This window comes from Octopus bimaculoides, chromosome 25, assembly GCF_001194135.2.
Source record: "Octopus bimaculoides isolate UCB-OBI-ISO-001 chromosome 25, ASM119413v2, whole genome shotgun sequence".
In the NCBI taxonomy this organism is placed as follows: Eukaryota; Metazoa; Mollusca; class Cephalopoda; order Octopoda; family Octopodidae; genus Octopus; species Octopus bimaculoides.
In genome coordinates, this window is record NC_069005.1 from 7,877,998 (window position 1) to 7,900,248 (window position 22,251).

At 38.2% G+C, this 22,251-nt stretch overlaps 1 protein-coding gene across 1 annotated transcript in view; it reads left to right on the top strand.

Annotated features, from left to right (window-relative positions):
• Nucleotides 1–14,949, top strand: part of LOC106883316 (prenylcysteine oxidase 1) — a 20,242-nt gene extending 5,293 nt beyond the window's left edge. The window contains exons 3-6 of the mRNA XM_014934279.2: nucleotides 3,775–3,981; nucleotides 4,462–4,639; nucleotides 5,356–5,564; nucleotides 6,476–14,949. Coding sequence (XP_014789765.1) covers nucleotides 3,775–3,981; nucleotides 4,462–4,639; nucleotides 5,356–5,564; nucleotides 6,476–7,245 — 1,364 coding nt within the window. The 3' untranslated portion in view covers nucleotides 7,246–14,949. The remainder of the gene's footprint in view (nucleotides 1–3,774; nucleotides 3,982–4,461; nucleotides 4,640–5,355; nucleotides 5,565–6,475) is intronic.
• Nucleotides 14,950–22,251: the final 7,302 nt, after the last annotated feature.

The following is a 22,251-nucleotide window of genomic DNA, read 5'->3' on the forward strand; positions in this document are numbered from 1 at the left end:
CGATGTTGGTGTGTTTATGTACCGTAAGCTAGCAGTTCGGCAAAAGAGACCGATAGAATAAGTAGTAGGCTTACAAAGAATAAGTCCTGGGGTCGATTTGTTCAACTAATGGTGATACTCCAGCATGGCTGCAGTCAAATGACTGAAACAAATAAAGGAATAGTCCCCGTTGTGGTCCACCCACTTCTTCCATCGGTGTTGCAGTATTAGGATCCCATTAGTAAAGAAGTTTTCATTTTGTTGGTTTAAAAAGTCATCAACAGCAGATGTGACGTCAGCACTGCGATGCTGGTTCCCAGTTAAGTGTTTTTTTTCCATGTCAGGAAACAGATAGTATTGAGATAGGGCCAAATCAGGAGAATAGGGAGGGTAATCAGCAAGTTCAAAGCCACAGTCATGCACAGCAGCCATTGAAACTAAGGACTTGTGTGCTGGATTATTGACCTGATAAAGCAAGACCCCTGTTGTCAGTTTTCCTGGGCGTTTAGATTTGATAACTTTTCATAACTGCCTGAACAAGTTGGCATGTACTTTCCATTGGTGGTGTGGCTCTTTTGAAGATAGTCAATAAACACAAAAAATTCCCTGCAGATAAAATGACCTTGGCCTTCTTTGGTGCAGGTAAAGAAGGGTGTTTCTACTGTATGAATGTAGCCCTTTAAGGCTAAACCCTTTTTCTACAAGTACTTGATAACACCACAGTGCCAAATTTTGTCGAGGAGCCTGGTGTAGCCACCTGGTTCACCAGTCCTCAGTCAAATCGTCCAACCCATGCCAGCATGGAAAGCGGACGTTATACGATGATGATGAAGTCACTTCTAGTTACTTTTGAAGTTTTCTTTAAATAGTCAGATGTCAGTTTACCTGGAAAGAAACAATGCAGTTATTAATAAGATGGGTTGAAATTAATGCATGCAAGATTTCACAGCACTAGCACCACTCCTTCATAGTCAGCTTATGAACTTTTCAGCCTACCCCTGTGTATATATATCATCATTATCATTGTCTTTTATGCATGCATTGGTAAGACAGTTGACAGGAGCCAGCCAGGAAGAAGACTACCCCCAGGTGTCTGTTTGGCAGAGGTTTTGCAGCTGGATGCCCTTCCTAATACCAAATCTCTCCACAGAGTGGACTAAGTGCTTTTACATGACACCAGCACAGGTGATGTCAGTTTTGGCATGATTCTTACAGCTGGATGCCATTCCAAATGCCAACCACTTTACAGTGTGGACTGGATTCTTTTTACTTGGTACCAGCAGGATAACCAAGTAACTTGCAAGACAAGGAATTTTGAGAGGGGAAGGGATCTTGTGTTAGATGATGGCAAAGGTTGAACGCTTTGATATGATCTGACAAGCTCCAGGACTGCGTTGAGCTCCAATGCCATTGTTTCTGCAAGTGGTTGCCCTTCCTAATGCCAACCACTTTACAGGGTATACTGGGTGCTTTTCAAGCCACTGGCACTTAAAAATTTAAAAGAAAAGGAAAATGTCCCTTCAACTAAGTGGGGTTAGTATTTAAGAGAAGATGACAGCTTTAAGTTGAGAGGCTGAAATATGATAGGGAGACAGGCACAGGTGTCTATCTTTCTCTCTCTCTCTCTGTACAGAGGCAGTACAATGCTACCCTGAATTATATAAGGGTGGGTGGGAGTAGCTTGAAAGAAGATAAAGATGGTAGTGATGGTGTACGAAAGTGAACTCTCAAGGTACAAAAAGGTGAGCATGTGCGAGGATACAGACAGTAGATGGGGCGGGGGAAGAGATGGTAAGTAGCTTCATAAGACTGTGTGGGAGAGTAGCAGATAGTGAGAGATTAGGTAAAGGTGAATGTAGTGTGTGATGTATCTGTAGAATGCTCAGTTGGCCCCATATCTATGAAGCTGTTATGTAATCTAATTGAATGAACTGAAATACATTTTCTTGAAACTGATGGTGGATCTGTTTATTTTTACTTTATATGGATTAGAATACACCCTCATTCACCTAATGTCAAAACATTTTCTCTTTCTCTCACCACACACATGTGTATGTTGATGCAAACTGGAAAAATAGACCTCAAAATATGAGCATATGTACATTTTAATTAATATTTAGCAGAAGTAACAGTGACTCAAAGTAATGTCAGAAGAAATGCCACTAAGCATCATGCCCAATGTGCAAATGATCGTGCCAGTTTGTTGCTCTGATGGGAGATCTAATAATCGTATTTGTCTGTGTGTCATTCAAGCTAAAACTATCAAAAGGGGAGCACAACAACAAACCTTGAAAGATAAAAGCTTGATATAATATCTATTGTTAATAAATCTTAACCAGAGTAAAGTTCTTTTTCCTTATTAACGTGGTTCTATCGGCAGAATCAGAAATAGCATTGGACAAAAATGCCTTGTGATATTTAATCACTTCATTCTATGTACAGAGTTCAAATCCCGCATTGATTTCATCTTTCTGGAGTTGATAAAGTACTAGTAATATACTGGGATCTATTTTATTGATAAACCCTTTCCCCAAATTTCTGTCTTTGTGTTTATATTAGGAACAATTATAATAATAATAATATTAATAATAATAGTAATAATAATAATATTAATAATAATGAAATTATTGTGTATAGTGTTCAGGTGCACTACAACTCACCAAAGGTGCATGTACAGTAAATAGAATTATGTATGAAAGTCAGGATAGTAAATGGTGTATGAGTCATGATATACATGTGTGTATGTGTATGGACAGGGTGAGTGGATATCAGGTGTAGTGTTGGCGAATTTCAGGAAGCATGGAGGTTTTAAAGGATGCAGTGTCTCGGCAACTAACAACTGATGCAGGTGGTTTATTCCATGCTTCAGTGAGTGTGAAAAAAATGTTTATGAAAGTCACAGGAGCTGTGCTGTTTTCTGACTTTATAGGCATGCCCACATTTGTTAGACTCATGGAGTTCAAAAAGGTGTTCAAGGTAGTTGTTGGCATGATGGTTTATAATTTTGTGGGTGTTTACTAAGTCAGTTGCCAGACATCGGAACTTCAATGTATCTATGCCTTGAAGCTCCAACGTCTGGTAACTGACTTAGTAAACACCCAGTTAATTTTACTTATGCTGTAAAGGTTGATATTATATTTCATTCTTTCAGGGTTTTAGAAAATAATTACCAGTAGAGCACTGGGGGGTCAGTATTATCGGCTTCCCTGCTTCCTTCAAAATTGCCAGCCTTGTCCTAAAATTTGAAACCATTATTGTTATTATTTGATGAAAACTCTCAACTTATTTTGCTGGGTATGATGGAAAGTGTCAGCTGTCCACAGCCAGCAGACTAAGGTGACACTTGTTTATTGGTCATGCTTCAAGGACTCTGAGAAGAATTCTTGCAGTTCCAAGCAATGCTGGTTTTTGTAAGCGTTGTATCTTTACATTTGTATCATTCTTTCTGATCCATGTTGGTAGCTGAGTGCTGATACTTCCAAGTGCACCAATTACTATTGCTATCATATCTACTCTCATTGACCACAGCCTTCATATTTCCCAATTCATCGTAGTTGTTCAGTTTTTCTTCTTTCTCTTTGATCCTGTTGTCACCAGGACACGCTATGTCAATTATCATGCAAGTTCTTTCATTTTTATATACCATATTATTATTATTAAGGTGTGAAGGCTTGTGGCATAGTGGTTTTTTAATTTATGCTTGTTTTTCTTAATTGATTAATTAATTTAAAAAAAAAATAATAGTGGGAATTTCGCTGTTTAATACTCTGTTTTCCTCTTCAATTCTTGTTTCAGCAATAGTTGGTGCTGGCATTGGAGGCACATCAACAGCTTACTACCTACGTCAACTGTTTGGGGACCAAGCTGTCATAGATATATATGAATCCAATAAAGTTGGCGGACGTTTGGACTCTTTCGAATTTGATGGAGAATCCATTGAAACCGGTGGCAGCACACTTCATCCAAAAAATGCTTACATGCTGAATTTTACAAAGATTTTAGGTAAGGGGTTTAATTTTACTTATTCCATTTGTGATTGTAAATGTAGGGTTGTTGTTTAACCCCTTAAGTCAGCCCTATTGAAGGAGACCAACACTTAGCCCTTTAGCATTTAGATTATTCTATCAAATGTAATGCTTATGTACTCTCATTGTTTTAAATTAATCGGGTATCATTTTGCAACTTCAATGCATCAATGATATGATTGTTTATTTTTAGAAAGGAGATGGCCAACTAGATAAGACAATGGGATCACTTGCTTAGAGGTTGTGAGCTCAAATCCACAGCAGTTGTTTCATTGCTTCTCTTAATATACTATTCTTGTACTTCATTGTACAACAGCTTCTTTGGATAGTCATTCTGTTGACAAAATTTGTAAAATAGGTACACTTTTGAAGTTTGTTAGTTTCGAATATATTCCACATTGATTTTGCCTCATCTCTTGAACTTAGCTGTAGATTTGAAAATATTTCTGCTTGCCAGGCTTGGAAGCAAAACAGCTTGAAAGCAATGGATTTGGAATATATGATGGCAAAGAGTTTCTGTTTAAAACCAGTAGTTACAAAATTATAACCATCCTGAAAGCTTTCTGGCGTTATGGAAATGATCTGCAGAGAATTGCAAATTGGATTGACGATTTGATTACCAAAAAATTTTGCCGGTAAGTTAAAAAAAATTTTTTTTTATTTCAGTGCTTTTTTTTTTGCACATTTTTTTACTGAAGGATTCAAATATAATCGCTCAAAATTTCATTAGCCTTAACTTTGGAAAGCAGTTTTGTATATCAATCTATCTTTTGTTGAGGAATGTTATGTTTGAAGCTATTTTTTATTGAGATATGTCGAGTTTACTGAGGCAATGTGATTTGCAGAAAATACCAATTCCATTTTTTGATAGATATTTAACATCATTACTAGAATAACCATTAGATTTAATTTCACAGTGAAAAGGCTAAAATTTGTTAATTACAACATTAAGAGAATAAGTAATGTCATCAATGTCATAATCAACTTCGTTAGTGTAATCATCTTCATTATTGTTGCTATCATTAGTTAATCCTTTTAAACACAGGAATCAGATATAACCAATCAAAATTTCATTACCCTTAACTGCAGAAAGCAGTTTTATATCCCAATCTATCTTTTGTTGAAGAATGTCGTGTTTGAAACTATTTTCTGTCTGGATCCAGTCTTCAAATGCAAAAATAGGCAAACCCTAACTTAGCAAGCATTATATACTAGTTGGCTGTTCCTGTTTAAAGGTTAAAGAAAATTTAGCTACTATTTTTTAGGACCTTGAAAGACTGCATAGGGAGTCATTGCTCCAGTATGTTTCTTATTCTGCTTGCTAATATTCAGTTTTCTATCGCTCAACCAGGATCTACAATCATCAATTGAAAGGGTATGCCTTTACCACTGTGAAAGATCTGCTGTTATCCATGGACCAATTAATGCTAAACTTAACCACCAGACCTTTAGAAGAAACTCTGAAAGAAATGGGCTTTTCTGACCGCTTTATTGCAGAGCCTGTTACTGTGGCTGTCCGAACAAATTATGGCCAGACAGTCAATATTCAATCATTTGCTGGTGAGTACTTAACACAGAAAACAATCGGGAAGCTGTTCTATGATTGGCTTTGTTTTTCTTACTTTTCATTTTTCTAGTTTTTTTCAAATTTTTAATGTTTGACACCAAACAACCTGAGGCTGCCCTTGGTCCTATGCCCTAAATTTCCTGTTTTAAAGTGATCTAAATTAAAACCTTGCATCAATATTTATTAATTAATATTCCATATTTCAGTTTAATTATTTATGGCAATGTTTGCTCTGCTTGAGAAGACATGTCCAACTAAGTAAAACTGTGGCTGTCCATATGTACAAGTATGTCCTCTACATCCCTCTCTCAGCTGAGAGGCCTTTCCCTTGAGGGCTTGTGGGTGATGGTGTCATGTAAAAAGCACTTGTGCTGGTACCACATAAAAGCAGCTGTGCTGGTGTTACACAAAAGTGCTGATGCCATGTAAAAGCACCCATGCCAGTGCCACGTAGAAGTACCATGTAAAAGTACCCATGCTGGTGCCACGTTGAAGCACCCGTGCTGGTACCACGTAAAAGGCCCTGTCCCAGTGTCACATAAAACTCGCACGCACACACTCACTTGAGCGACACTCGCACGCACACACTCACTCGAGCAACACTTGCGCACACACTCACTTGAGCGACACTCGCACACACACTTACTCGAGCAACACTCGCTCACACAACATTCACTGACTCACTCAGGATTTTGTCAGATCCCCCCCACTCATTCACATGATGCTTGCTCACTCTGAGAACACTCATACACCATTTACTCACTCCAACACAACACATACAGGCATTGTGCGTGTGTGTGTGTGTGTGTATGTGTATGTGTGTGTGTGTGTGCTTACAACACTCCAGCACATTTTTTTATCTTTAACTTTGTAACATTTCTCAAACTATATTTTACCGTTACAGGGTCTATCTCACTGGCAGGTATGCAACCTGGTTTGTTTGCCATAAAGGGTGGAAACAAGCAGGTGGCCGAAAAACTATTAACAGAGTCTAAAGCAAATTTTATTCACGCCGAATTAAAAAAAATCTCACTGTTAAAGGAACACGATTCAATACAATATGAATTATTCTATAAACCCCACAACTCGACCGAAAAAAACTCCATGCAAAATCATATATACGATATTGTCATAATTGCTATGCCACTCAATCAGGATAGCAAGGATATTAAATTTGAAGGATTTATATCACCATTATCCTACAGCCAACCTTTTTACCGAACTGTGGCCACATTCATTCAAGGAGAGGTAAACGCCTCGTTTTTTGATTTTGAAAAAGAAGGCGACCTGCCGAATAGTATTTTGATTAACGCAGAACCATACTTCATAAATTCCATTTCAAAGAAACGAAAGAACCTCTGGAAGGTATTCTCCCGGGAACTGCTAACCGAAAGCGAGAAAAATCTGTTGTTCAAAACCATTGAGAAAACGACCGTCTATAACTGGGTAGCCTACCCTGCTTACAGCTCCTCTCAGAAGTTACTTCCCTTTGTTCTACACGACCAACTCTACTATGTGAACGCTATCGAAAGTGCTGCTTCTACGATCGAGACCAGTGTAATCGCTGCTAGAAACGTGGCACTGCTTGTCAAAAACCATTGGTTCAATCTCTTTGATTATATCGATGAAATACCAAATGAATCAGAGGAAAATAAAATAAAAGGAGAATTGTAGCCATTTTTCTCTCTTCATCTAGAAAGACTGGTACTACCAGCCCTTTTCTTTTTCACACTGTTTTCTTGATTTTTTAAATTTTTTTAGAAACATCAAAGATCAGATTTAGGGTGAGAAGAAATGGCATGCGAAAGTCCTTCCCCTTCCTTACCCAAATCTAGGTTCAGTTGAACTGATAATCGGTGCCTTTTGCTAATTCCTCTCTCTAAAAATGGATGGCGTTCTAGTCAGACATTGTATTAGGAAGAAAGGTTCCGCTACTGCTGTAAGATTGTCGAAAGTATTTGTCTGCATTTCATCTTATATTTTTTGTGATTTCAGTGATATAACTATCACATAGTTGATATCTTCCTGCAATTTGTTAATGATGATGTGTATAATTATAGGTCTTGGTTCATTTAATGATTTGTATGTCTTTAAAATAACTGCCTTCCAAGTATGATGGCTTGTTTGTCTGAGAAAAGAAACTAGAAGATGCTAGCTTCCAGATATTATAATTTGTATTTATAAGGAAAATTTCTGGCTACTAGATACTTTGGTTTGTTTGTCTACCAAGAGAAGCTGCCTTCCAAACATTATGTGTGTATATCTAAGAAAAGAGGCTAGCTAGCTTCCTAATATACCTTGTATGTATAGGGAAAAGGCTGACTAGTAGATATAGTGGTTTGTTTACCTAGCACAGGCATGAGCAACCTTTTCTCAAGAAGCAGGCCACATGAGACATGGCTTCGCTGTGTAACAAAATTTTTATTTTTGTCTTTGGTCAGTAAGGGTTATTTCATGTTTGCTTCTATTTAGAAATGAAAGGAAATCACTACTAGTCCCTTCCTGGACATCTATGTTTTGAAACTGACCTATTTTCCATTACATTTCAAATAGTCAGTGTTGAGTTGCTGAAGTAGAATTTTCTAGAACAGTCTGGTGACGTAGATAGCAGTATAAATACAGGGATCATAAGCTTAACAGTTCAGTTTATTTCTGTGTCCAAGTTTGAGGAAAACAAATTGAAGAAAATATCAGCCATTTATCATAATTTCCAAGGGAAGGCAAATAGGAAATAACAGTTGCTACCTGTGGACAAAGATCATGTTACATAGTTTTATCAGGCATGTCGTACTACTAGAAAAAACTGAAGGCAATTTTCTTCTTAGGCATGACATTCAGGAAGTCCCCCTGGCCATAGTTTTCCCATGACTGGTATAGGAGCTAGTTCTTGAGGAGGTTAGAAGCAAGAAGATAAAATCCATTTGTGTTTCAACATATCAATCTAATATAAAAATGGAGAGTAATCCACTGACAGACTGACTTAGAACAGTGATTCCCAATGTGAGGCATACACACCCCCACTAGTGGAGCCTGGGAAAATTGTGATGGGACATGAGATCCAAAATTATTTCTGTTTTTTTTTTTCTTCAGTGGGACATGGAATTGTGAAAATCTTTCTCTTACAGCAAACATATAAAATAAATGCGCCCTTTTAAAGCCTAGCCAGGCTCATGGGCCCAGTTTCCAGGTTTCAATGGCGTATGCGTTCCCCAGCTGGATGGGAGGCCAGTCCATCGCAGCGTTACTCATTTTTGCCAGCTGAGTGGACTGGAGCAACGTGAAATGAAGTGTTTTGTTCAAGAACACAACGCGTCGCCCGGTCTAGGAATCGAAACCACAATCTTACGATCATGATGCTGACACCCTAACCACTAAGCCATGCGCCTCCACTACATACATACATACTACACCTTTATTCAGCTTAGCCAAGCCAATCCTTCCAGTTAGGCATACTATGTGAACTCTATAGAGCTATTCTAAAGCCTTGGTGTGGATATTTCTTTAAGGAAATTATGTAATTATGAAATATTAAAAATAAAGTTTTTTTTCCAACCACTAATGGGGCATACATTTTTCTGGAAAGTTATAGTGGGACCTGGGAGAAAATAGGTTGGAAAACACTGTTCTAGAATGTCTGTGACAATGACAACTCTACCATTGTGTAAAAAATGAAATACCGTTTTTTTTTCTCACATCTATCATATAACAAGACTGCTGTCAAGAGAATCTTTGTATTGTTTAAAGAGTTCATTTCAAAAACCTTCTTATAATTATTGAAGTGTTCATCAACAATAAATAAATAAACAAATCTTCAAGATATTGTGCTTTAAAGAAAATCCTTTATGAAGAACAGATATGAGTTTTTTATGGGCTGCTTAGCTGTGTTCCTGCAAATAGTTTAGAATTCCTTATGTTAAGAGTTAAAGTAAGAATTCCAGTGAAGAATGATATTTTTAAGATTGTATGGGAGGTAAGAGGGACTTTGGTATAGAACAGAAAGAGAAATTAATGAATTATCGTGTGTGCATGTGCATATGTGTGTGTATGACAGTTGCTGTTTAGCCCCTGGTCTTCTCTGATCCTGTAGACATATAATTAAAGATATTCTGGCTGTGACCATCCTGAGTTTATCAGGTCATCCCATAAGTTCTGTCTGAATTTTGAATAAAGAAAACAAGTGATCAAATGTCATATTTAATTGAAATTTAATCATCAATGTACTTTCCCTGATTATCTATGACTTCCTTCCATCTATTTACAAGCTTTTTAATCCCATCAATGTAAAACTCTTTTGGTTTCAAAGCGAAGAACTCTGAAATGTCAGTTTCGACCTTCTCCTGGCTTGCGAAAGTTATGTCCCCTAAATGATTCTGTAAACTACGAAACAAATGGTAGTCTGAAGGAGCAAGGTTGGGAGAATATGGTGGATGAGGAATTTTTTCCCAACCAAGCTCATCAATCATCTGTGATGTGATCTTTGCAGTCTGGGGTCGTGCATTGTCCTGATGAAACATCACTCTTTTTCAATTCACTAAAGCAGCTCTTTTTTTCTTCAAAGCTTGGTTCAAACACTCTAATTGCTGACAGTAGACTTGAGCATTGATTGTTGCATTAGGTGGTAACAATTCAAAGCCAATTACTCCTTTACAATCCCACCAGATAGAAAGAAGAACCTTTTTCCCATGAAGTTCCCTTCTCGGTCGTAGTTGAGCTTTTTCCCTTTTACCAAGCCACTGTTTACGACGTTTAACATTTCAATAGAATATCCATTTCTCAGAACCAGTCAGAAGTTTATCCAAAAAGGGTGAAATGAGTTCACGAGAATGGAGAGAAGAGCAGATGTTAACTCGCTTTGGGACAATTCATGAGGTACCCATTTTCTAAGTTTAGGAATCTTTCCAAGTTGTTGAAGATGACAATGAACAGTTGTATGGTTTGAACTAAGCTTTATTGCTAATTCTTCAACTGATAATGCAGGATTTTCTTCAAGTAATGCCTCAAGGAGCTTATCATCAAACTCAACTGGACGTCCTGTTCGATCTTCATCGTCAAGGCTGAAATCTCCATTTCTGAATTTTGCAAACCATCTTCTGCAAGTTCTTTCATTCTAGCATTCTTTCCCATAAACTGAGTGTATGTTTTGAGTCGCTTCGGCTGCAGAGTTTCCTTTTTTGTACTAATAAAGCATTATGTGCCTCAAATGCTCTTTGGATGCTTCCATGTTAGAAAGGGTTTTAATCAAAGAAATTTTAATTCTATTATTCTGTAAAATAATATTTAATTAGTTTAAATGTACACAAATGCATAAGAATAATTTTTAATTCCATTAGACATTCTAAAATACTATTAAATTTCATTCAGTTTTAAAAAAGGTAAAACCGGACAGAAGTTATGGGATGACCTGAAACGTGTGTGTGTGTGTGTGTGTGTACACACATGAATAAATATATATATATATATATATGGGTGTGTGTGTGTGTGTGCATGTGAAAGCATATGGCCTAGTGGTTATGGCTTGCACTTAGAATTGCAAGGTCACAGCTTCAATTCCTGGACTGGGTGGTGCGTTGTGTTTTGGATCAAGGCACTTCGTTTTACATTGCCCCAGTCCACTCAGCTGTAAATGGGTAACCCTGCAACAGTGACAGACTGACCTGCTGTACCGGAGGAGTGTTGTCATATTGGTTACTTATGGAAACTGGGTGATCAGCTCTGTGAGTTTCAGACCTCTACACCGTGCTTACTATATATGTGTGTATGTGTGTGTATATATATATATATATATATATATGTGTGTGTGTGCAGGAGTAGCTGTGTGGTAAGAAACTTGCTTCCCAAGCACACGGTTTTGGGTTCAGTTCCACTGCGTGGCACCTTGGCCGAGTATTCTACTATAGCCTCAGGCTGACCAAAGCCTTATGAGTGGATTTGGTTGATGGAAACTGAAAGAAGCCTGTATGTATATGTATGTGTGTCTGTGTTTGTTTCTCCACCATTGCTTGACAACCAATGTTGATGTATTTATGTCTGTAACTTAGCAGTTCGGCAAAAGAGCCCAAATGAATAAGTACTTGGGGGTTGATTTGTTCGAGTAAAGGTGGTGTTCCAGCATGGCCGCAGTCAGATGATTAAAACAAATAAAAGAATATACAGTAATCCCTCGCCGTATCCTGGTTTATTATTTAAGCTTATGTCGACCCTTCCCCATCGGTACTCAACTGGAACTTATTTTATTGACCCCCGCCACCACCACCAAAGGTTGAAAGTCAAAGTCAACCTCAGTGGTATTTGATCTCGGGAATATAAAACCAGAACGAATGCTGTTAGCATTTTGGCCAACCTTCTGATGATTCTGCCAGCTTGCTGATTTGCCATGCATGTGTAATACAATTATGAATAAATATAGAATTAAAGACAAAAATTACTTAACGTTGCTTTTGCAAATTATTTAACCTAATTGTTGCTATTTCTTGTGGGACCCTGACTGACTTCTCGTGGAACCTGAGGGTCGTGGGGGAACCCCATTTGAGAAGCTCACAGGCAGCTAAAGTGGTGAGTTAAAGTTTTCATATTTAGTTACGAAGCTTACAAAGCTAACAATATATATTAAATTTGACGACTGGCACCCATGCCAACGTCGTCTCCCTTATTGGGGCAAGCGAAAGCGAAATTGTGATGGCATCTGTGCCCAGTGACGCCTTTCTGGCACTTGTGCCCGCGGCATGTGTAAGGACTTTCGAGCGAAATCGTTGCCAGTGCCCTTGGACTGGCTCTTGTGCAGGTGGCACATAAAATACACCATTTTGAGCGTGGCCGTTGTCAGTACCGCCTGACTGGCCTTCGTGCCGGTGGCACATAAAAGCACCCACTACACTCTCTGAGTGGTTGGCGTGAGGAAGGGCATCCAGCTGTAGAAACTGCCAAATCAGATTGGAACCTGGTGTAGCCATCTGGTTTCACCAGTCCTCAGTCAAATCGTCCAACCCATGCTAGCATGGAAAGCGGACGTTAGACGACGATGATGATTATATATATATATATATATATATACATATATATATATATATATATATATAAACGCATACATACACACATGTATATATAAATACTATATTTGAAGTATATCCAGAGTTGTTATCTGTACTTTCAGGAAGACTGAAAATAATAATGAATGAAGTCCTTCACTGGATTACTTTTAACCCTGTCAAATGTAATGCTTATTTATTCACATTGTTTTGAATCAATCATGGATTATTTTGTAGCTTCGGGATTTCAATGATGTGATTGTTTATCTTTAGAATGACATTGTAGAGTAGGTGTGAGAGACTAGATATGGCTGGTTTAAATGCTGAAGGCTGAGATACCCATCAGTTACTATCATTGTGCTATTTAGAACTCAACTGTCCAACAGTCAGCCTTACAATTATATTACTAGTCATTAACAAAATAGTGTTTTGTTCTTACCACCAGGGCCTAGAAGAGTGAAGTTTCAGCTGGTACAGTGTTCTGGGGAGTGGAGTGCCAAGAAGGAGCCTATGGTATCTAGGCCTCTTCCTAAAAAACAAACTAAAACCCCCATAGCCACCCCATTGAATTTTGAAAGGCAATCCCCTGCCTTCCAGGACCTTTAAATTTCTCCCTGAGACTCTGCTTACCACATATTTTGAGTTAAGTTTGTTCATGTTACATGTTATTAGGTAAGTTATCAGTGACATACCTCTATCCCACCTCCTTGTGTGGCTGACTTTGTAGTTAGCTTAATTAAAGCATGGAGAAATTTGATAGCTAAAGCTAACTTAACCTGTCTGTCTATCTCTTTGCCTCACCACATATTTCTAGTTAGCTTTTTCAATGCCCTGAGTTAACACCAGCTTACCTATTTTCGTTATACTTCATACATATAACATCTCTGAATCCTGTGTGTGTGTTATTTCTTTACTACCCCACAAGGGGCTACACACAGAGGGGACAAACAAGGACAGACAAAGGGATTAAGTCGATTATATCGACCCCAGTGCGTAACTGGTACTTATTTAATCGACCCCGAAAGGATGAAAGGCAAAGTCAACCTCGGCGGAATTTGAACTCAGAACGTAGCGGCAGACGAAATACTGCTAAGCATTTCGCCCGACGTGCTAACGTTTCTGCCAGCTCACCGCCTTAATGTGTGTGTGTGTGTATATATAGTCCAACCCATGCCAGCATGGACAACAGACATTAAATGATGATTTTATATATATATATATATAATATATCAGAGGCTGTTATACACCACTGATCACAATGCGCTTCCAGTTCTGTCTAGATTGTACCCTTCTTTTCTGTTTTGACCTGAATTGCTTGACTGAATTATTTTATCACCATTGTGGAAGCCTTCCAAATGGTATTTTCCAGTCTCTTGGACACCACTTGGCTACTGCACAGGTTCACCCATCTATTGTCTGTGAGCCTTGCAAAATGTCCGGCTCAACAAAACTTGCAACGTCTGTAAGTATTCTTTTATTTGTTTCAGTCGTTTGACTGTGGCCATGCTGGAGCAGTGCCTTTCATTCGAAGAAGTCAACCCCGGGACTTATTCTTTGTAAGCCCGGTACTTATTCTATCAATCTATTTTGCTGAACTGCTAAGTTATGGGGATGTAAACACACCAACATCAGTTGTCAAGTGATGGAGGGGGACAAACACAGACACATGAAAATATATATACATATATATACACACACACATATATATATATACATACATATACACACACACACACACACACACATATATTACACAAACATATACGATAGGCTTCTTTCAGTTTCTCTCTACCAAATCCACTCAGAAAGCTTTGGTCGGCCCGAGGCTATAGTAGAAGACACTTGCCCAAGGTGCCACGCAGTGGGACTGAACACAGAACCATGTGGTTGGGAAGCAAGCTTCTTACCACATAGTCACATTTGCACCTATGTATATGTATATTTATATATATTATTTATTAAAACCCCCCAAAAAATCTTCACAAACTGTTACTCAGTGTTTCATGTGACCATTCATCAGACAGTTGCAATAATATTGAATAATAAATGATGTATGAAGATATTTCTGGTTTTGTATTTTGCCCACTTTGTTTTGCATCTGTATGTGCATGTGTGTTTGTGCATGCATGATGTTTCCTCTCTTTTCATACATGTAAGTTAAAAAAAAAAGTATATATATCTTCCTCTGAAGCCAGATTAATTTTTACAACTTGATATTATGATATTCACTAGCTTACTGTATTAATTCACTGTGTAGAGTTCTATATCTTCTGTGTATGGGAACGGATGGCTTTTGAAACATGTAAATATTCATCTCGTGTCATGTCGGATGAAATAAAATGTTTATACTTTCTTCTCTTTGTCCATTTGTCGTTATTTGCAAACTGTGAAAAATGGTATGATAACCTGGTAAGGTTGCAAGATGCCTCATAACCGTATTTACCGCTTCAACATTTAAATTGGGCCATATCCAGCTCAGATATTTCACCTGCTTGATATCAAAACTTCCTGGATCCAGCATCTCACACCTGCCCACCAATGTCATTCTAAAAATAAGTAATCACAACATCAAAACCTCAAAGCTATGAGATAATGCATGATTAATCCAAAACCATGTGAATAAATAAGCATTATATTTGACACAAAAATCCGTATGCTAAAGAGTTAAACCAGCCATATCTGGTCCAAATATCTCACCTGTTCAAACCAACCAGATCTGGCTTCTTACACCTATCCTACAATGTCATTCTAAGCAAGCTTCTTACCACACAGCCATGCCTGTTCCTACAGCAACAAATTGATGAAACAAGCCAAGATGTGAAAGGCACATTATGCTCTTATGTGATGCCTGCCAAATTTACATTACAAGTGGATAAATCAACTCTACCAAGAAATGTGGCTTTACTTTTAGTTTATGTTAAGTTTATAAAAGAAGAGAAAATAATTCAAGAGTTACTATTTGATTTACATTTGGCAACAGATGTAGAAGGAGAGTTGAAATTCTTGCTATGGATTTATATTTTTTAAATCATTATAATGATTTTTTAGTTCCAATGAAAGGGAAGAAGCCAGGAAAAAGTCCTTTATTTTTACCATAAATATATCAGCTACTCTAATCCAACAAAATTATATGGCTTCCGCATAATGACACTACAATTTTTCGAGTGGCAATATTACACATGTGGAAAATATGCTATTTTATTCTAGCTCTTAAGAAGACATTGAAATAATTATTCATTATGATTATACAAATTCATTTTAGGAATGTTTTGAATGGTAATCATTAAATCCTACTTAAGAGTGCCATAATACTGCAATATACATCCTGAGAAAGCTTTTCATATGGAGGCACAGGCATGACTGTGTGGTATGAAGTTTGCTTTCCAACCACATGATTGCAGGTTCAGTCCCACTATGTGGCACATTAGGCAACTGTCTTCTGCTATAGCCTTGGGCTAACCAATGGCTTGTGAATGGATTTGCTACCTGGAAACTGAGAGAAGCCTGTAGAAGCTTGCTTTCCAACCATATGATTCCAGGTTCAGTCCCACTGTGTGGAACCTTGGGCAAGTGCCTTCTTCTGTAGCCTCAGGCCGATCAAAGCCCTTTGAGTGGATTTGATGGACAAACACTGAAAGAAGTCTGTCGTGTATATATATAGATATATAGTTGCTTTCCAACCACATGGTTCTGGGTTCAGTCCCACTGCATAGGACCTTGAGTAGGTGTCTTCTACTAAAGCCTCAGGCTGACCAAAGCCTTATGCTAAGTAGTGGTCAGTCCAACACTCAGCCCCACGAAGAACATGAACACACTGCACATCTCATCTGTCAGGCACCCTTACAAGGACGTAATCCAGAATATGCCATTCTTTAGATTCAGGGTGCATCCATGTGGTCTTAAACTTATTCTTTTGTTGAAACATGGTATTAGTAACACATAGACAAAGCTCTTCACTTATCTGCAGCAGAAGCATACCATTACTATTACACTTTCCCATCCCATGCTTTCCAATTACAGTCCATATGTTAAAATCCCTCCCCACTCTAGCATTAAAGTCACCAAGTACGATGACTTTGTCTGCCCGAGGGATATTTCTTATAATGCCCCTTCAAAGCATGATAGAAAGAAACTTTTTCGTCATCAGTAGAGCACATAGTTGGAGCATACACACTCACTAAGGTCACATATTTTCCTTTAACCAAAGGAATTCTCATGGACATAAGATGCACACACTGTAATAAAATGCTGTAGAATACGTCAAGGAAAATAATTCACACAAAAAAATGTCACAAGGAAAGCAGACAAAAATGTCAAAGGAAAACTTCGAAAAAGTTCAGATTGTGTGTGTGTGCATGTCTGTTTTTTTACTCCATTTCAGAGGTGGAATAAAACGCTTTTTTTTTTTGTCACATGATTATTTCCATGATATACATTGTATTGTCACTTTGTTAGCTTTAATAAAGCGACTTCTAATATCATTTGTCGAATTTCTCTGTTATCACGTGGCTTTCGTTTTATTATATAGTTTTTAAATGAATGCTGTATGAAATGGTGGTAGAGGAAGAAGAAATAAGCGGCGGTGGCGTAGGCGGTGGCAGTGGGGTTTCTGTGATGAAGAAAGTTTGGCTGTTGGAATTTTCGTTTTCTTTCTTCTACCACGTCATTCACAGCTGAAACATTTTTGAACACGTGGCCACGACCACGTTGTCGAAACAAAATTCCGGTAACTTCCGGTTGCCTCAATATTTTTTTTCTTCTTTTGCATAATTTTATTTCATTTTAGTTTTATTTATTTTTTCTCACTCCGTTGTCTTGAGCACTGATTTCGTCAGACAGAACTGAAATAACTTCTTACTAAAAATAGATATATTCCTCGCTACACCGATTCCTGTTTTTTTCCTTCACTCACCCACGAAATTACCACATTGGTTTTAAGGCTCAAAATGGCTATTTATTAAACTTGTTGATTTGTTTTAACGCATCGCCTGTTTGGACACAACCTTGGCTACTGCTTCTTTAGGCAAGTCTAACAATGACTGCTTACCTCTGTCGAAAATAGATTTCACTTTCCTTTCTCATCCCACATTCTCGTGAGGATGGTAACCATTTCGTAGCTGGTTAAGATAAGACAGTCTCGGCATGGTTACTCGATGTGTTAAAAACAACAGCCAAATCACATCCTACTGCCTTTTATAAAGGAAAGGGTACATTGTATAATGGTACGTAATAAAAAAGAAAGAAAAAAGATGGGTTAATCTCTACTGGAATCAGGACCTCGGTTTCAAATTTTGGCACAAGCCTGGCAACTTCGAGTGGGGGGGATTAAATCGATTACACCGACCCCAGTGCTTAACTGGTACTTATTTTATTAACTGCCAAAAGATGAAAGGTAAAGTTGATCTCGGCGGAATTTGAACTCAGAACGTATAGATGGACGAAATGCCGATGGACATTTTGCCTGGCGTGTGAACGATTCTGCCAGCTCGCCGCCTTATCCCTTAGAGAAATATTACGAGACGCAACAAGGCTGCCTTCGGGCCCTTTACCCCTTCTCAGAACTCGAAGAAGTTAAAATTAATGAAATTAAATCCAATACCATCTTATTCTTTGAATTTAGTGTTGGTGGAATATACACTTGGATATACTCTTTCGACTGAACACACTGGACAGATGCTCGGGGACCTCACAGATGTAAGGGACCGATTCTAATCTATGTATGTTGTGACTTTCTGTTAGTGGCTATTGTCCCCACATGCTGTGACACCTCCCGCGGCAACCTGGTGTGTCCAGCTACCGGTCTAAGTTTGCTGCTCGTCAAGGCGAGAAGAGCAATCTGTCAAAGTATCGGTCGCTCTCTGACAGGTTTATTGTCGTCAAGCCTGTGGCAGTGGAGACTTCTGGCGTTCTCGGCTCTCGGACCAAATGGTGGAGATGGCTATTCGCAAGTGTGAGTCCCGTGAATAAGAGTGGCTGTTCCAGTGCATATCCCTCGCTATCCTCCGGGGCAACGTATTTTCCATTTTGTCTGCTGGGACCTTGAGATGGTCTAAATTGCAGGAAATCGAGAGAATGCAAGAATCTCTAACTGGTTTGTTGTCTGTTTAGTGAGTTCTCTGAGAAGCAGGCTAAACATGCTGTTATCATTGTTTAAAAAATAAAAAGCTTGCTGCTGCTGCTTATTTAGATTGAAAGTGTAAAGGGTAGTTATAACTAGACTTGGTGGCAATTTAGATCCGTGTTTATTGCTACAATTGTACACCGTTTCATGAAAAGCGGACAGCATCAAATTATAAGAACGTCATATTCACGGGAGTTGAAAACTTAATGATCTAACTGATCGGCACATTGCTACAAAAACGTATTGCGTTGATTTTCCATCATCTCCGAGTTGAAAATTAGCTGTGGTGAGAAAGTTGATTAAATCGATCTCAGAGATCAGATGGTACATATTTTATCGACTCTCCCAAAGAGAGGAAAGACAGGAGGTGATCTCTACAGCATTTGATCTCAGAACGTAAAAATCCAGGAGTCGATGTAATCGACTAGTCCCCTCCCCCAAATTTCAGGCCTTGTGCCTATAGTAGAAAGGATTCTTATTATTATTATTATTATTACTATTCTGAGAGAGAAAGAAAGCGAAAGAGGGAGAGCGCGATGGGTGGGGTGAAGAGAGAGAAACTGCCTCTACTACTGAATCGGTAGATGGAAGGTAAAGTTGAACCCAGGGTACAGACGATCGGAATGTCGCACTAACGTATAAATAGAATAAGCACACTTATACTATTTATTTATGTTGACTCGTAGATTCTTTGTTTTTCCATTAATTTCCGTTTAAAGCGGAAACAAAAATAGTCGTTGAGTTCAGTTTTTATCTTCTTCCTCCGTCTTCTCTGAATATTAGGCGGCGATTTGCAAACAATATTCTCTTTATTTAGACCACCAAAAGATGTCTTATGAATTAGGGTTTCGTGTGTACAAGCCGAACAATTACTGGAAAGGTCTGGAAATAAAACTATCATGATGGTAGTGGCGGTGGTGCTAGATGGAGTGGCGGCTTTAAATGAACGTTGAGATTGTGTTGGTGACTGTGAGAGTTGAGTGTGATAACAGTGACGGGAAGGGTGGTAGTGAAGGGTACTGTCGTTGTGATGGTGGTGGTGGTAAATATGACGAAAGAGGTCGTGATGGCGGTGGTGGTCTCTATGATGCGAATAGCTGATGTGGTGATGAATGTGAATGGTGGTTTTAATGAAGATGGTAGAAGGTGACGTGGATGATTGTGACGGTGGTTGTTAGAACGCGTCGGTTGGTGTATCCGAAGCTGCATAGTTAAAGCGTGTATGGATGTGTGTGTGCAGTTAAATGTCGTATCACAGGATAAATGTGACAGAGAACGAACGATGAGAGTTTATTTGTTACAGGTTTTAATGCGGTTCTTTTCTGTTCGGTTGCCAATTTTCAATCTATTCAATTCCTGCTCAGGCGATCTTTCGGTACTAGATCCCATAAATTCCGGTCGTTGTGTGCACGCATACTGATTACATTATCGTATGGTGTGTTTATGTTTTTAAATGACTTGAAAATATGAAAAGACAACATTAAATAGAAAAAAACGAAAAAATGAATGGCCCACTATACTCAAACTTTCTCCCCTCAGATTCATACAGTTCTCAAACTTTAAACACACTATACGATAATGTAATCAGTACGCATGCGCACAACGACCGGAAGTTATGGGATCTCGTACCGAAAGATCACACCTGCTCGAATTGATTTCATTTTTGGTGTAATGACATGGTTTTATATGCTAATCTCTGCTTTGAAATTCATTTTCACAATAAATCGGTAAGTAAATGCTTAACTGTACTTTGCACTGTAGAAGCGGTTGTGGCTGTGGAGAAATGTGCACAAGCGACGTATCACTGTCTTAATTCATGAAGGGATCTGCCTAAATAATGATATCTTTTCTCTTCGTCACAGCAAAGAAATATCTAAATATTAAATCTACTTTAGGATAAGTCTAGTACTCTATTTTATCGACCCCAAAATGAAAAAAAGCAAAGTTGTCTTCAGCGGAATTTGTACTTAGAACATAAAGACCGTGTAGCAAGAATGTTTTATGTTTACGAACACAATTTATTGTTACATTAATATCTTTCACACTCGCTACAAGCGTAAGTAAATAACGTACGGTTTTTTGTCCTGTCAATGCATATCTTACTCTCTTGAAGTAAGAACTATTAGAATAGGAATGTGGTTAACTTCACGTCAGCCATCAAAACGTCATTTACATTAGCATGATCAAAAATGTACCAATCGTGATCATTTAATTTTTTATTCATACATGATGGTATATCTAGACCAAGTGTTCTCAACCATTTAAAAAAAATCTATGGACCCCTGTGATTAATATTTTATTCTGGCGGTCTCCATAGGTATTCAGTATTTAAAAACTAATTTTATAGACTTTTAAAATTCATATTTTGCTTTATATACATTAACTTTATAACGAAAATTATATACGACTTGAGATGAAAACGAACTGGTAAGCGACGATTTGTTCTTCGTTATAAAATACAATGATTGCCATACATGAAATAAAATAAATATAACAGGTTACAGCTAGGATGTGTGAGAGACCTCGTGGTTAGGCTGGACTGTTGATCTTGTAGACGAAGTTGACGTACTGTTTGGTGGTGTGTAGAGGCAGACGTTGGTCTGTTGATCGTGTAGTGTTCATACAGCAACGATGTAGGCGGGTGTCTGGTGTAGATGAAAGCGAAGATTGGCTGGTGTTAGGTACATCGTTGTCAGAGACCTAGAGCAATAGAGAACTGTCGTTCTTATAGAGATTAGTGGGCTCCTAGAGCTGGTGATTAATTTCCCGTGTAAGGAAAAACAAACTGTCGCAAGAACATATGACCCGCTGGAACGAAAAGACTTGTGGAGCCGATATCCAGGTATTTAAGCCTAAACGACCGTAACGCAAACATTTACGTAAATCACTTCTGCTACAACTTGTATAGGTGGAACTATGTAAAATGTTAGAGAAAGAAACTTAGCTGTTTCTTACAAAACATACATCTGAAACAAAATTTTTTCAGGAACCCTTAAAATATTATTGTGGATCTCCAATTTACTATTTTGCTGTGTGAGTCCCCAAAGATCTTATATAGCCCCTCGGGGCCATATGGACGCCGGTTGAGAGCCATTGTTCTAGGCTAAAGACCGCCAAATAATTACAAAACCCTAACCCTAACTCTAAAACCCAAACCTTAAAACCAATACAAACGCACGAACGATGTCATAAATAACAGTGACAAACGAAATATATCACCATTTTGTACTGTTGCATGATCTTTAGAAGTAAAAATTGGTCATCAGAGTTATTTATGTTGAAGTTGAGGGTGTCGGAAACATAGCCAGGTGGCAGGTATTTTCTTTTTTCAAGAAGATTTTCTTTTAACTTTGACCTGATTATAAATGAGATTGCGGCTCTTTTTTAAAACGGGGGCCACATTTTTCATTAACGAAACACTTTGAAACTTGGAACACTGGTAGAATGTGTCATATAAAACATCTTTTTATCTTAGTCTTCTTAAAAAAAAAAAGAAATCCCTAAGTTATTCCATGTGAAAGTTGTCGTATTTCT